Source organism: Nelumbo nucifera, chromosome 8 (assembly GCF_055504915.1).
Source record: "Nelumbo nucifera cultivar China Antique chromosome 8, China Antique-T2T, whole genome shotgun sequence".
Taxonomy (NCBI): Eukaryota; Viridiplantae; Streptophyta; class Magnoliopsida; order Proteales; family Nelumbonaceae; genus Nelumbo; species Nelumbo nucifera.
In genome coordinates, this window is record NC_142656.1 from 45,747,279 (window position 1) to 45,763,054 (window position 15,776).

General features: G+C 36.9%; 1 protein-coding gene across 1 annotated transcript in view; it reads right to left on the reverse strand.

Moving 5' to 3' along the window:
• TWN2 (valyl-tRNA synthetase / valine-tRNA ligase (VALRS)) overlaps nt 1–15,776 on the reverse strand; it is a 36,136-nt gene that overhangs the window by 2,554 nt on the left and 17,806 nt on the right. Inside the window, exons 11-19 of the mRNA XM_010275291.3 lie at nt 8,481–8,538; nt 8,108–8,410; nt 7,799–7,969; nt 6,962–7,161; nt 5,422–5,824; nt 4,222–4,473; nt 3,645–4,145; nt 2,770–2,876; nt 2,550–2,649 (exon numbers count right to left, since the gene is read on the reverse strand). Coding sequence (XP_010273593.1) covers nt 2,550–2,649; nt 2,770–2,876; nt 3,645–4,145; nt 4,222–4,473; nt 5,422–5,824; nt 6,962–7,161; nt 7,799–7,969; nt 8,108–8,410; nt 8,481–8,538 — 2,095 coding nt within the window. The remainder of the gene's footprint in view (nt 1–2,549; nt 2,650–2,769; nt 2,877–3,644; nt 4,146–4,221; nt 4,474–5,421; nt 5,825–6,961; nt 7,162–7,798; nt 7,970–8,107; nt 8,411–8,480; nt 8,539–15,776) is intronic.

The following is a 15,776-nucleotide window of genomic DNA, read 5'->3' on the forward strand; positions in this document are numbered from 1 at the left end:
GCAACTCATGAAAATGTTGTCGTGGCCTTCTCCTACATTAAGTTATGAAAAAATAAGTTCACAAGAGATGGTTATTTTGCATTGTTTTGGGGAATCAGGAACAGTGGAAAGAATTTTTGAAACATGCATATCCCAACTCCAGAGATAGACAAGGATATCATAACTGTTTAAACATACAATTTTTTTAGACTGTAAGGTAAAGTATTCATTAAAAATCAAAAGACAAAATACAATGAGACCTCCGTACAATGGGAAACTGAACAGAGGATATATATAATTCTCTGCTCATTACATCCCAATACCCAAAACAATTTTATTCATCTTTTCAAAAACGCATTGTCAGCCACCCTCCTATGACCTGAATTTAGACCCCTTATATAGTTATTCCATGACACTAGTTTGAGTGACTCCATATCTACACCACTAAAGGAACTACACTTGATATCAATGTTTTAAAACAGAGGCATGACGTGAGGCATTCCACTATCTAGAGGCATGAGGTGTAGTTCAGAACGCAAGAGGCATAAGCCTCCTTAAGAGGAGGGGGTTAGGAGGAGGATAAAGAGGAAAGGGGGATCTCATTTTTTCTTTATTTTTAATAAAAATCTTTTATATTAAGAAGAATAAAGATGCATAACATTAGTTGAAAGGGGAGGTCTTATTGATAATATTGCAAATCATAAAGAAAAGGGAAATTGTCTAAAACTCACCATGTGTTTTCAGCATTTCTCTTAAACTCACCATAATTTTTCAAAACATCTAAAACTCACCATGTCAGTAAGTTTTTATTTTCCAAAACTCACCTTCCGTTAGTACATCGTTAATGTTTATTAACAGAGGTGTCCACATCAGCATAAATAACAACTTTTATGACCAAATCACCCTTGAATGGCGAGTTGGAGGAAAAGGGTCTTTTTCATTTTTCAATTTTATTTTTTTTTTACATTTTTAGTGTTTTGTTATAATTTCTAATGTTTTTTTTATAATTTCTGTTTTTTTATATTTTTCTATTTTTTACATTTTTCTATTTTCTACCATCTATAAAATTTCCTGTATTTTTTGTTATTTATTTGAAATTTCCATATTTTTCTATAATTTTTGGTGTTTTTTCTACAATTTTTATTTTCTGATTTTGTCTTTCAATTTCTATAGTTTCTATAATTTGAAAATAATTTTTTATTTTGTGTGCAATTTCTATAATTTTTTATATTTTTTGTAATTTCTGTGTTTTTATATTTGAAAATATTTTTTGAACTTTTCCTTTTTTTCATGTCTAAATATTAAAATATATGTATATATTTTATATTTTTCTATGAAGGTTAAAATAGTAATATATTAACAGCCGTTAGTCTCTTTAACATCAAGTTAGTGACATGGTGAGTTTTAGACGTTTTGAAAAGTTGAGTTTAAGAGAAATACTGAAAACTCATGGTGAGTTTTTGACAATTTCCCTAAAGAAAAAATTTTATGATTTGCAAGAGGAAAGGGGAAACAAGGAAATAATTTTATGATTTGCAATATGGTTCACAAATTGACTTAATCGACCATCTCAATATGATTATGATCTTTACAACATTAATGGATATATATTATCTTCAAATGGACAGTTTTCACTGGACTGGGAAACCTTGACGTGGGTGTATAAGTACCTTTGTCTTTTAGTACAAATTTTTTCTCTAGATGAATTCCACATTAACCTCTGTTATTTTTCCCATAAGTTCTATGCATCAATGGTTTAAAAGAGCAATGCGCAAAGGTCCTTTTGTGCCCAAGTTAAAAAATGCAAACAATGATTTTAAAGAAAATGTTTTAAAAGCCTATTATCTCAAATTAAAATATATAACAATTCAAAGAGAATGCAAAAAAAAAAAAACAAAAAAAAACAAACATATAAAATATATTCAAGAATCAACATTTTTTTTATCAGTAATAATTCAAGAATCAACAATTCAAGGATGCCAAAGTTTCCACTCTTTATTTCTTACCCAATCATATTATTTCAAATAGCTTTTTTTATCAATATATTACTTCAAATAGCTACTGTGATGTTAAATTCATTCCTAATTTCATGAACCACATTTGTACCAAGCTCCTTGTGGTAAGCCCAAACAAGTCCATGTTAGGGTCTTAATCCGTACAAAAAAAAAAGGTTTTATAGTTCTAATTATAGTTTATTACATTTGAAAAAATTTGTTGTATTAAGAAGAATGAATGAACATTAACAATAAGGGGGTTCTACACCACTCCAGTTGGGCTTGCCTCAAGGGGCATGGTAGGGGGGTGAATGCCATACCCAGACACCATGCTTCAAAAAAGTACAAAATTTAACTGAGGCACAAGGCACACTAGGCATGCACCATTTCAAAGGGGCTGCGCCTGGACTTAGGCAAGGCACAAACCTTGAAATGCATCTTGCATGTGGGCCTAGGTGTGCCTTTTAAATCACTATATGCATATGATAGTGAAATCCTATTTTCTACTAATAAAAAGGACACTTATCAAAAAGTACAAGTCCAAGAAAAGCATAAGATGAGATCTGCAAAACATACCTTCAAAGATGACAAATTCGCAAGTGTTATAATATCCTGCTTGTAAGCTTCAATGATCTCCTTAACTTCATCCTTCAAGCAAAGCACTAATGCCGGTTGTCTGAAGATGAAAGGAATATTAGAGTTATTTTTGGAACCAATAAAGTTAATAAAGAATAAAGTGAAGAACAAGATAAATTAATTGTTTTAAGGTAGGCAAAAAAGAAATTTGGGTATATACCTTCCAAGTCTTTGATTTGAAGGCAATGACGACCGGAGTGATCTATGAGATTTCACAATTGACACAATTAGATCCACCTCTTGTTCTATTCTTTCATTTGTCCATTCCTATTAAAGCAAACAATAGGGGAATCAAAAGCCAGAAATAAGTTAAGAACCAAGAGACACTCAAGGATGGCCTAGTAACAGCATATAGTGTATGCTATATAAATGAACTAGGATAGGGCCCACTATCCGATCGGTTACATAATGGATATAGTTGCCAAAGTTTTGCCTGCACCCTTCAGCATTCAGTCACCGTGATCATCTTTAGCTGACCTATGAGATCCTAGAGGAAAAACCCAAGAAGATGCAGTGCAGTTGGGACTTTTATTGGGTAAGAATCAGATCAGATCCAGCACATCTGGATCCAGTCCAATTAATGAAGCTTTAAATCTGAAATCTGATTTATAGGACTTAGATCAGATTTCGACTTAATCTGAATTCATTTAGAATAACAAAAATTTTAAAAGATTCAAAAAATAATAATTATTTTTTAAACTTATAAATTTATATACATATAAAAGAATCAATTTATTAATTATAAACTTCTATAAAATCTTGGGCTGCCATGCATTAGAAAGCAGGTTCATGTCTGAGGACAGGACCATACCTAGTCTATCCATTCCAAGAGAACCAAGACTCTACATTGCAGAAACCAATATTGGGCAAAGACCTCTTTTATTAATTATAAACTTTCTATAATTATATATAATATCATAATATTATATACATAATTTTATTGCATATATATATGAATTTTAATTGGACTCAGATCTTAATTGTCCTTAAGTAACTCTTAGATTTTCTCTTATCAATTGTGGAAATTGGTCCTACCTTAACAACTGATGGATACTCGGATATCATGACAGATTCTTTCTTGGTAACCCCTGTTGCTTGAGGAAGGCGTTGCCACAGTTCTTCTGTAACAAAGGGCATAAATGGGTGGAGCAAACGCAAACCATTGTCCAGGCAAACCCACAAAGTATATCGTGCAGCAATCCTTTCAGAGTCGAACTTTGTATCAGCACCAGAAAAATAGGGTTTAATGGTTTCAATAAAAACATCACATAACTGGTACTGCCACCATGAATATATGGCAGTAGCTGCATCTGAGAACTCATATGAATTAAGGGATGATACAGTTTTGGATATGGCACTGTTCAAAACTGAAAGTATCCACTTGCAGCTGAATGGCATGGATTCAAGAGATAGACTAATGGGAGGTACATAATCCTCTCCAAGTTTTCCCATGGCAAAACGGATAGCATTCCACAGCTTATTGCACCACTGGCGGTAGCTAACAACTCTTTGGATATCCAAATTTATCTTGTCAGACTGCAAGAAAGCATAAGAAGTTTTAATTGATTGGAAATTCAAAATAAACCTAGGAGAAATAAATTTAAAAGACAACCTGTGCAGTATATGAGACAAGAGCAAAGCGGAGAGCATCCGCACCACACTCAGCAATACCATCTGGAAAGTCTTTCTCTTGCCCTTCTTTGGCAATAGCCAGCTCATTTGGATCAAGGTTACCCTCCTCCAGCCTCTTATGGAGGCCTTTCAGTGATATTCCATTTATTACTTCAAGTGGATCAATAACATTTCCCAGGGATTTTGACATTTTACGGCCATGTGCATCACGAATCATTGGGTGCAAGTAAACCTGCAAATACTTCTAAGTGAATCCTTGTTTCTGCTTTAATTATCATGGAAAACCAACCAATATACTACGATGTGTGATCTTTCATGCAGACAAGCATGCTAAAGTAAATATTAGTCATTGAGTAAAGTACAATGGAAAATGAAAAACTATACTTCCATTACAGATCCGTCACCAAAAAAAATAAGTTTTGTGATGTTTTGTTTTTTTTTTTTTTTTTTGATTGGTAAAAAAGTTATGTGATGTTTCATGCATGGACAAGAAAGAGCCATACAGAAAATTGAACAGATAAAACCATCTCTTAAAGTCATTTCTCTAATGACTTAAAGCTTGCATCTAGAGGTTCAATAAACCTTAAAGGAATTCATTCCCTCTGTATGTTCCTAAATTAGGTACACATCCTTTTGGCTGCTAATTACCATGTAACATACCTGCAGAACATGGTTGTTGATGCAAATCCACAAGTAATTATATACTTTGAAAGGCCATATCTTTTTTAGAATAAAAGCAAATATAACCGAATTATATGGCAAAAAAATGTGTAGATGAGATGCTATGTACAATGATGGACAAAACCGTCTCTTTGAATCTACATTAATGGATCCTCTCTCCACAATGCATGCTCACATAGGGATGGGAAGCTAGAAATGAATTGTATTTGGAGAGTGGGCTCTTTAAGTACAAGGGGTGCTTTAGTTGGGTTGACGGGTTGAACTTCAGGTGTGCTGATTTCTGTATTCACTCAGCTGGGAATAAGATCAATTAATAATTTTTTTTCTAAGAACCCTTTCATTTAAATTCTGTAAGTCCATTTTAATAACAAATAGGCTTATGTATCGTCCAGAACTTTTTGATCCAGTTTTATATATCAGCCTGTAAATGTAAAGAATTGCTCTCTCTCGATTTTGATTGCTTTTAGTTCTGCATATATGGAAGATAAATTCTTCTCACCTTTCTAAAAGGTACATCACCTCCAAGTTTCATTCCCAGCATCACCATCCGAGCAACCCAAAAAAATAATATGTCATGTCCAGTTTCAAGAACTGAAGTTGGATAAAATGTCTTCAAATCTTCCGTTTCATCTGGCCAGCCCAGCACAGATAATGGAAAGAGACCAGAAGAAAACCAAGTATCTAGTACATCTGGATCTTGAGTCATCTGAAACTTTTTGCCAGAAAATATTTTGTTTGCCTCTAACAGAGCTTCTTCCTCATTTCTTGCAACAACCCAGTGATCATTGTAAGCACCAAACTCCTTCAGTTGGTCATCATCAAGCAAAACATACCAAGCTGGAATGCGGTGGCCCCACCAAAGTTGCCTTGAGATGCACCAATCCCGAATGTTCTCCAACCATCTGTTATATTTAGCAGCAACAAGTTAGTAATTACTAGACAATGTTTGAAGAAGAAATCCATGGATGAGTTTTCTTCAATTTTACTGAAGACTCATGTGGAGATGCACAAGGGCTGCAATACTGTAGACAATGTAAGAGAGAAGAATGCAAGGATAAATGAAGAAAAAACACAACCCAAAGCACTTATTGATTAGGTTAAATCAAAGGCTGAGTTTGGTCCATTTTCTACTGAATATATTATTAGATGTTGGAAGAGTGTTCCCTGTTCCTCCTCAGCTAAGAGCTTGGTGCTTTCATCGATCCCCTCCTATGGATGAACTTATCAAGCTGAGCCTTGAATACTGTAGATTAGTAATCCAAACAATTCAGGAATAGGAGTTTTCAGGAACAATCGTGGAAGTGTCTTAATCTTTAAACAGTAGCATCTAGATAACATGGACACAATCATGTTTTCACTTCCCATACTGATGTCTGACAAAGAAACTAGTGGAAAATCAATGTGGCAGGTATAACCAGCCATAAGTTATAGTTATTCTAGGTAGGTATATGGGAACAACTAGTTTTGTGCTAATTTTCAATCATTATAAAGTGGGATATCTATCATCTTTTCTAAAGAGGTGTGCCAGATTACCAAAAAATTCGATGTGCCCAAATCAGCACTTCTCATATGTCATGACTTATATTCATATTGCAATGTAAGAATGATCATAAAGTACTTTGAACAGATTAATCTGTAAAAACAATAATGTGATACATAAGTAAGAGATTAAGAGTTGAAAATGACATGGTCTCATCATCATCATTATCTAAGCTTTGTCTGAACTATATGGGGTCAGTTACATGAATCTTGTTTTGCATTTCTACTTCTCGTTTTCTGAATGTTGTTTCCTGACAGCCCAACACAATGCTCCATACAACACTGCTGGCCTTGCAACCAATGCATAAAATTTTCCTTTGAGCCTAAGTAGTGTTTCCCTGTCACATAAGACTCTGGATGCACCCTTCCATTTTGCACAACCTATAATTCATGAATATGACATGGACTCTGACACAATTTTCAGAAAGTGGAATATTTGTGTCACCATGGAAAAATGAAGAAAATTTCACCAACAATGGAAATATGGTATGTGACCGCACCTCCTCCATTCAGCAGCATACTGTTTTGGAATGATTTCCACCTTTCTATTTCCATCATCCATAACAGCATCAAGAGCCTCTTTTGCCATACTGTTACAATTGACAAACCACTGTGGTTTTATCATTGGTTCTACAACATCATTGCTTCTCGAACAAAGGCCCAGGCGCATCTCATTATTTTGAGCACCCCGGTAGAGTCCCTATATACAAACCAAAGATTTAAAGTTTTAGAAAACTTCAGAGCTAACAGGAGTGAATAAAAACCAAAAACAAAATGCAATGCATCAATAAGCAAAACATTGATCTCCATGAAACAAAATGGAATGTTAAGCATTGCAAATTATTCAGTCTGATTAGGTGAAACATTAATTCATAATTTTGTTAACAATGAGAACTACCCACGAACTGTACAAGATATTGTCATATAAAGTAGAGAAACAGCATAAAGCTAGTCACTTCCATCTCTGCCTTCTAAACTAGTTACCTTACAAGGATCCCTACAATCCAGGCTCATCCCAAAACAAGTTTTCCCAGGAGACTCCAACCGTAGCTAGAGAGTCAACCATACTATTTGCAAAACTGGGAATTCACCTGAATAAGAAGTTCAGACTAATTCCCAAAACTCTAGTATGTCTAACTAAAACTTGCAAAGCCCACTGCACACCATATCCAGATTTCAGCTAATTTATAACTATTGATAATCCCCTCCACTCCTGCCCAGCTAGTCAACAAAGCAAACAGATAGAAGAACATGAAACCAAAGGTAATGCCTGAAATTATAATTACTGATTCTGAATGTAAAGATATGCAACTTCTGGTGTATCAGAATACTAATACCTTCTTCTGTAATGCTTCAATTACAGCTGTACGTGCTTTAAACCGTGGCATCCCTTCAAATTCCGAACCACCATTACTATTTATTTTCCCATCATCAGTGAAAATGTTGATGAATTCAAGATTATGTCGCTTTCCAACCTCAAAATCATTTGGGTCATGTGCTGGGGTGATCTGATAAAACCCATGACATGAATGTTTAGGCAATAAGTATGTGAATGACAATGCAAAATCAAAACCAAAAGAAATCAGAAGAAAATTATCTTTAAGGCTCAATAATGGTAGTGAGTGACCAAAACAGATTTCATTTACCTTAACAGCACCAGTACCAAATTCTGGATCAACAAGTATGGCATCACAAATTATAGGGAGCTTTCGTCCATTAAATGGGTGAATTGCAAACTTCCCATGTAAATGACTGTACCGCTTGTCCTCAGGATGTATAGCAATTGCAGTATCACCAAGCATTGTTTCCACTCTGGTTGTAGCAACAACAATATCACCCAGCCCTCCCTCTAGAGGGTAAGCAAAAGATGTCAGAACACCAAATTCCACTGGATCTTCATACCCAGGAACTTTTAACAGAGTTCTTTCTTTGATGTCCCTATAGTCCACCTACAACCACCAAATAGCCATTAGAACTGCAGGAAATATTAACACAAAACATATAAGTTTCTTAGAATACCTCAATATCAGATATGGCTGTTCGCAAGATGCAATCCCAGTTCACTAGCCGATGATCCCTGCAACATAGATGATATTATAAATATAAAATTTTGAAAATGTATTATATGATCCAGAAGAAAGTTACTAAGAACATAAAAATATCAGATTACTGCCATTAGCAATAAATTGAGGATCTCAGTGTGTACAAAATAGGCAAAGACCAGTTAATGCAGAAATAAAAATTTTCAAATTCATCATTGTTAACACTTAAAAGTCCTGTAGAATGGCTTATTCACAAGTCAAAAGAGGTTTTATTGACAAGAATGAAAGCAGAGAGATTTAGTAAAGAACCTATAGCCTTCTTTGTGGTATACCATCCTCTACTTGAAGACATAGTGAAGAATGGATACCATATGAAGGAGATTTTTCCAAGCATCCCATCATCCCTAGGTAGTCTCTGATTCTCAACTAACCTTACCTGTCTGGGATAATTTTTTTATCAATAACAGAAAAACTCAATTTATTAAGAGAAAAGATAAATACAGCACTCTGGGGAGAGACAAAATGACTTAACTCTCCCCAATAGAACAGGAAAATGAATTACACTATAGCCCAAAACATTTGATCCCTTCCCAACCCCTGCTTTGCCAAAGTATCTGCAAAGGCATTTGCAGTTCTCTACACCCAATGAATCTGAACTTCCAACCCCCTAGTTAGCCACTTAACCTCCCTTCTCTCATTGGCATATTTCCAGAGTCCATTGTCCTTCTGTAACCAACTTAAAACCAACTTTGAGTCTCCTTCAACAACTAGCCTTTGGATATTCAGCTCCTTTATATTCCTTAGACCTTCCATTAAGGCATATACCTCAGCTCTGAAAGAGTCACCAACCCCAGTGGGGCCTCAATACAATGCAACCACCTTCCCATTCCCATCTCTAAACACACCTCCTGTTCCTGAAGGCCCTAGATTGCCCTCACTACTACTATCAAAATTTAATTTTATAAACCCAGGGCTGGTGGTGACCATAGAGGACAGACAATTGATGGAATAGGAGCAGAGTTTGCCACCTCCAACCAACTGCAGCAGAATATCCCTAGAGACGTCAACAAACAGGTCCAAGGATTTTAACCAGTGCACCACCCTAACTGTTATTACCTCAATGATACTTTCTTTATTCCTTTCCTTATTAGAAAAGGTCATTGAGTTCCTTTCCTCCCATAAAGTCCAGCATATGGCAGCCCTCACACACCTCCACATAATCCTACCCCGTTTCTTCGGCCATCTAAGGAAAGAAGTAGCAAACAAGCTTTGTATATCTGGCGGAGGGATCCACCTGCAACCAAATAAAGAAAGAAACCAGTCCCATATATCAGAAACAAAAGGGCAAAAGATTAACAAGTGGTAGGAGCCTTCACCATTAGCGAGGATGCACCAACTTGGAGACAAGCACCAATTAGGCCTTTTTTCTCTAAAGTAAGTCACAAGTATTACATCTTTCCAGGAAGGCTTCCCAACAAATAATCTCCAATCCTTGGATGGGTCGACTCACCCCCAGACTTCCAGTATTGGAAAACTTTGTACAAAGTTGTTGTTAGGTTGCACCAGGGACTTAAAGAAAGAAGCACAGGTGAAGGCCTTAGAGGTGGATAAGGTCCAAATTCTACTATCCCTCTTTGAAGGATCCAATACCACCCCATTCAAAAACTGAATTAGTTCCAGAACATTTCCAAATTCTGACTCCCTAAGGCCTCTTCTAAAACCCAAATCCCAATTAAACCCAAAGTTTGACTCGGAGGGAAAGAAAAACCAAACACAGACTTCCCTTTATACCAAGAGAGGGAAAATAAAGAGGGAAATTGATCTTTCAAAGGTACATCACCTACCCCCAATGGTGTTCACAAAATTTTACTTGATTCCAAGAACAAAGGTCATACCCGATGTACTGTAGAAAGGATGGAATAATGGCATGTATGGATTTCCAAGAATAGCTTGTCCATGAATACTCAAAATTACCTTAAGTCCACAACTTATCCTATCCCCTTTAAACCTCCACAACCTCAGAGGGAAAGAAAAAATCAGACATAGACTTCCCTTTACACTGGGAGAGGGAAAATAAGGAGGGAAACTGATCTTTCAAATGTACATCACCTACCCAAAGGTGTTCCCAAAATTTTACTTGATTCCTAGAACAAAGGTCATTCCTGATGTGCTGCAGAAAGGATGGAACAATGGCATCTATGGATTCCAAGAATAGCCTGTCCATGAATACTCAAAATTACTTTAAGTCCACAACTTATCCTATCCCCTTTAAACCTCCACAACCATTTTCCCAACAAAGCTTCATTTTTCCATTTTTCTTCCGAATATTACATAATCCCAAGCCACCTTCAGCTCTACTCTTAGTGGTTATTTCCCAATTCACCCTATGATCTTTCCCGTCCTCCCCTAGCTCCCACAAGAAATCTCTCATTAGTTTTTCCAACACTCTACTTATTCTTTCTAGGATCCTAAAAACAGATACATAATACACTAGCAAGCTAGACAATGTAGACTTTATCAAAGTGGTTCTGCCACCCAGAGATAAAACAATTCTTCTTCCAAGAGGCTAACCTTCTTCCAAGCCCCTAAAGGCATCCCCAAGTAATTCATAGGCCACTATGACACCACACATCCTATAATTTCAGCCCTTTCCATCATATCTCTCCCCTCCATATTAATCCACCACACAACTATTATCAAAATTCACTTTCATAATTGACATTTTTTCCAAGAAGTTGAACTACCAACTTCAAATTCCTAACCTACCTCATATCCTCCCCTTCACGAAAAAAAAAAAAAAAAATTGTATCATCAACAAACTGTAGATGGGTGATAGGTATCTTTTCCAACCCTCCATCTCCCCTTTCTAAGTTCCTTGAATCCGCCTTCTTTATTAGTCTCCCCAAAACTTCTGCAATCAAAGTAAAGAGAAAAGGAGAGAGGGGGTCCCCTTGTCTAATTCCCCTGATGGCCGGAAAGAGATCCCCTATTGTTCTATTCACCAAGATTGAATGATGACATGTCTCAATACATCCAAGATCCATTTGCATCATTACTCTCCAAAGCCAAAGTAACCCATCACTTGCATTAAGAAGGACCAATCTACCATGCCATAAGCTTTCTCTAGATCCAACTTGTCCCTTTCTTCCTTGTTCCCCTCAGATCCTCCATACATTCATTAGCAATTAAAATTTGATCCACAATCTATCTACTTCCCACAAATGTCCCTTGATTCTGTGAGATTAAACTTGGAAGCACCTCTCTAATTCTTCAAGACAAGACCTTCACAATAATTTTGTACAAGCTTTTAACCAAACTGATAGGTCTATAATCTCTTCGATGATTTGCTCCAACATTCTTTAGGACCAATGCAATAAAAGTTGAGTTCATCCCCAAATTTATTCCCCCCCCCTTGAAAAAATTCATTGAATACTTTAAGAATATCCCGCTTCAATATTTCCCAACAATCCTGGTAAAAAGCCATAGTAAATTCATATGATCCTGGTGCTTTGGATCATTCCATTGAGAAAATTGTTTCCCTTATTTTCTCCACCTCAAATCTTCTTTCAAGCCACTTCTTAGACTCCTCAGATAGTTTGGGCCAATCCAGACCTTCTAACCAAATTCTCTTATTTAAGGGCCTTCTATAAATTGACTTAAAGTGCCATTGCATGAAAAAATTTAGTTTTTCTATCTCCCTCTTTCACCCACTTGTGTTTGGAGTTTTGTTTCCATCTAACTTCTTTGTACAAAATGTCCTCTAACTACTTCCTAAGCTCCCATCTCTCTTGCTTGTCCCTCTCTCCAAGGGTACCCCCACTTTTCCTTAGCATCCAACTCCTCAATTTGATTAATCAAAACTTGTTTCCTCTCCTCAATCCTACCAAACTAAAGGATATTCCACTCCTTATTCTTTGCTTTTAGCTCCTTCAACTTCCAATGAAATTTCATACCCTCCCAATTGGTTATAGGATTAGTGCCATTCCACCAATTTTTAACCAGCTCAACAAAACCAGGGTGAGACAGCCACATATTCTCAAATCTGAATGGTGTGGGCCCACTCTTACTTGTTTGGCATATATTAAAATTGTTGCCTATTGACCTTCTTGGGGAGAGTTGAGACAATTTATTTCTCCCTAGTTTGTAACTTTAGTTTTTCAATGAAAAGTTTCTGTTATTGATCAAAAAAACAAAAACAGTTGTGACTTTTCATTCCCCTATTGTTAAAATACTCAATAGTAAGCACCTTATCAACAAAGATCAACCATATAAAAGCTTTGACCAGATTAGGGACTCTAGTACAAATCAAAGTTGTCCTGGGCCTCTTAGCACCACCTAGGTGTCCCATAGGAAACAAGGCACCCTAAGGTGAAAGGAGTCCTAGCCTAAATGCAATTAGTTTATCATAAATAAATAAATATTTAAAGGTGTTTTTCTGGAATTATTTTTGAAAATAGTTCTTTCTCTTCGATGAAGAAAGGGTTTAATCCCTTTAGGACCAACCAAACAAAAATTAGGGGGACCCAAGACGACAGTGAGTGGGTCTGGGTGGTAAAAAGTATGAGAACGGTAGGAGGATCACCAGTCAAGAAGAGTTGAAGGAGAAGATGCTCCCATCCTTTCGAAGCCAATTTGGAGGTTTATCCTCTCAGATATCAGTGGAGGAGATGCCTCAACTGGCTAGCAATTGTGCTGGGAAGGGCAAATGAACTATTGGAAAACAAGTTATAAGGTGGGAACCATCCCATGCAACAAAAATTACAAGGTGGGAAACTCATTGAAATTTTATCACATCTCAAAAATAAAATATCACCATGAGTGCATACTATAAGTATGTCAGAAGATACATCCAAGGTTCAAAGTATTGACACAGGACAATATGCCAGTAGGGCGTATCGGCATGTATCGGTACTTTTTTTTAAGTTTAATTTTTTTAAACCGGTTCAGAGGGGTCGGTTTAAGGCCCGGCTACCCTCTGAACCAATGTTTGACCCAATACAACCCATGGAGGGGCATATCGGTAAGCCATCGACATGGTATCTACAGGCCGATACGTATCAATTCTTTGAACCTTGGATACATCTTATTATATGCTTTTTATGGTAAAGAAATATTTTTATAGGTAACTTGAAAACTTTATTGATTTTGTAGAAAATAATATTAAATGTGTACACGGATGCGTGTGCCAAAAGCACTGCAAAGGGAGAGCTGCACTCCCTCCCCATAACCCTTCTTTTTATTTAGGATACAAATATACAACATTTTCCTGTTCCTCAGATGTAGTCACCCTTGCTGACACCTTGTTTTGCCAAATGCATCAACCATCCCATAAGCTGTTCTGCTTATCTAATGGAATGCGATGCCAGCTCCCTTGCTAACCCAATTGCTTCGCGTATGCTGTGTCTATAGCACCATGGACCTTTGTTGTTTCTGTTCAACCACCCAATGATCGTGCGTAGTCACTTCCACTACCAAATCACTATAGTATAATGTTTTCCCAAGCCTCAAGCCTTGCACTACTACAGTACTAGCGCTATCAATTCTACCTTTAACTGAGTTAACTTGGCCAATAGGAAACAAGTAGTTTGTCAAATTGTACCTTCATGATTCTTCAAAACACCTCCAATACATGCAACACCAAGGTTGCCCAGGTTGCACCCATCAAAGTTTAGTTCAATGCTATTTCGAGGTGAAAGGAACCAAATTCATGTTCTTATGGATTTTGGCAAATGAGGATAATGCAACCTGTTTCGAGCCTCATATTATATTGCCCATAGGAAAAGGATCAAAGAGAGCTGTTGTTTTTATCTAAAAGACCACCTTAATAGTAATGTTTCCAATGAAAGCTTCTGTTGTATGGTTCTCATCTTTAAAGATCCTGGCCACTCTTGTGCATCCCCACAGTATCTTAGCCCTTTTAGTACTTGGATAAAAGAAACTATGATCAAAGAGACTAGCCACACCATTTGGAGGAGTCCACCTATATCAAAAAGATTTAGAAAATGCCCCCAAATCCTAGAGACAAAGGGGCGGGAGATTAGCAAGCGTAGAGTAGTCTCTCCACTTGACCAACATAGGCAACAGACATGAGGTGAACGGCACCACTTTGGACTCCTCTCCAGAACCTCGCAAGTGTTGATCTTTTGATGATACACCTCATAACAGAAAGCCCTATTTTAGGTGGAGTAAGGCCAAGCCAAATTGACTTCATTGGAAAAACCCTGGTAGTAGGGTAAGGGAGAAGCAGAACCTGAAAAGAGAAAGCACCAGAGAACAATCCAGAAGGAGATTGGAGCAAATTCTGCTATCAGGAGTGTCAGGGCCCAAACATAGTCCAGAAAGAGATTAAAATATGTCAATGGCCTCAGAGACTTCATTTTCCCTAAGATCCCTTCTTAAATCTAGATCCCAAATGGGCTCGGTAATAAAGTGGTCAAGCAATGAAAGATTTCTTTTAAACCAAGGAAAGAGTATCCCTCAAGGATGACTTGCCCCACCAAAGGTCCTTCAAAAATCTGGTTTTTTCCCATCTAACACATTATAATAGATTTGAGCTAAGAAATCAGGTAAGATCTTGGAAATAGATATACATGGGGCAGCGAATGAGCTCCTAGACACAGACCTTGCATCCCATCCCTTTGGGTCCAACCCATAGGTATTCTTGAGTCTTGATCACAATGTGCTGCAGTTTGTCCACATCTAGAGGAAATTCCCATAGCCATTTACCAGAAGAGAAAGATTCCTCCATATAAACTTTCCTACTCCCTAACCCTCATTCTCTTCCCTTCTACTCACTATCTCCCAATTTATGAGATGGCACTTTTTTTTGAGTCTCCTGGATCCCAAAAAAAAAAAATCCACATGATTTTCTCTATATCTTTTGCCACTGAAACTAGAACCTTCAAGACCAAGAGGAAGAAAACTAGTAGTTTGGTAGATCCACCTTGAGAGATATAGTTCTTCCTTCAAACCAAGCACAGCCTAAGGGACAGGCCCTTAGCAGTTATCTTATAGGGGCTGCTAACCAAGCTAATAGGCCTGAATGGGTGGCTCCAAATTTCGTAGGGATAAGTGGATAACAGCAATAAACATGGAGTTCACCCCAATGTTTTTTTTGATAATTGAAATAAGTTTATTAATGAGCAATAGACAATAGTACAAAGTCCCCGAGTAGAGACACAAGTTGCAACCTCTCCGGGCTAGTTAAGTACAAATTCCAGATTACTAATAGTTTACAAAGTAGCACAAAAAAGGCCTTCCCTGGAAACCCCCT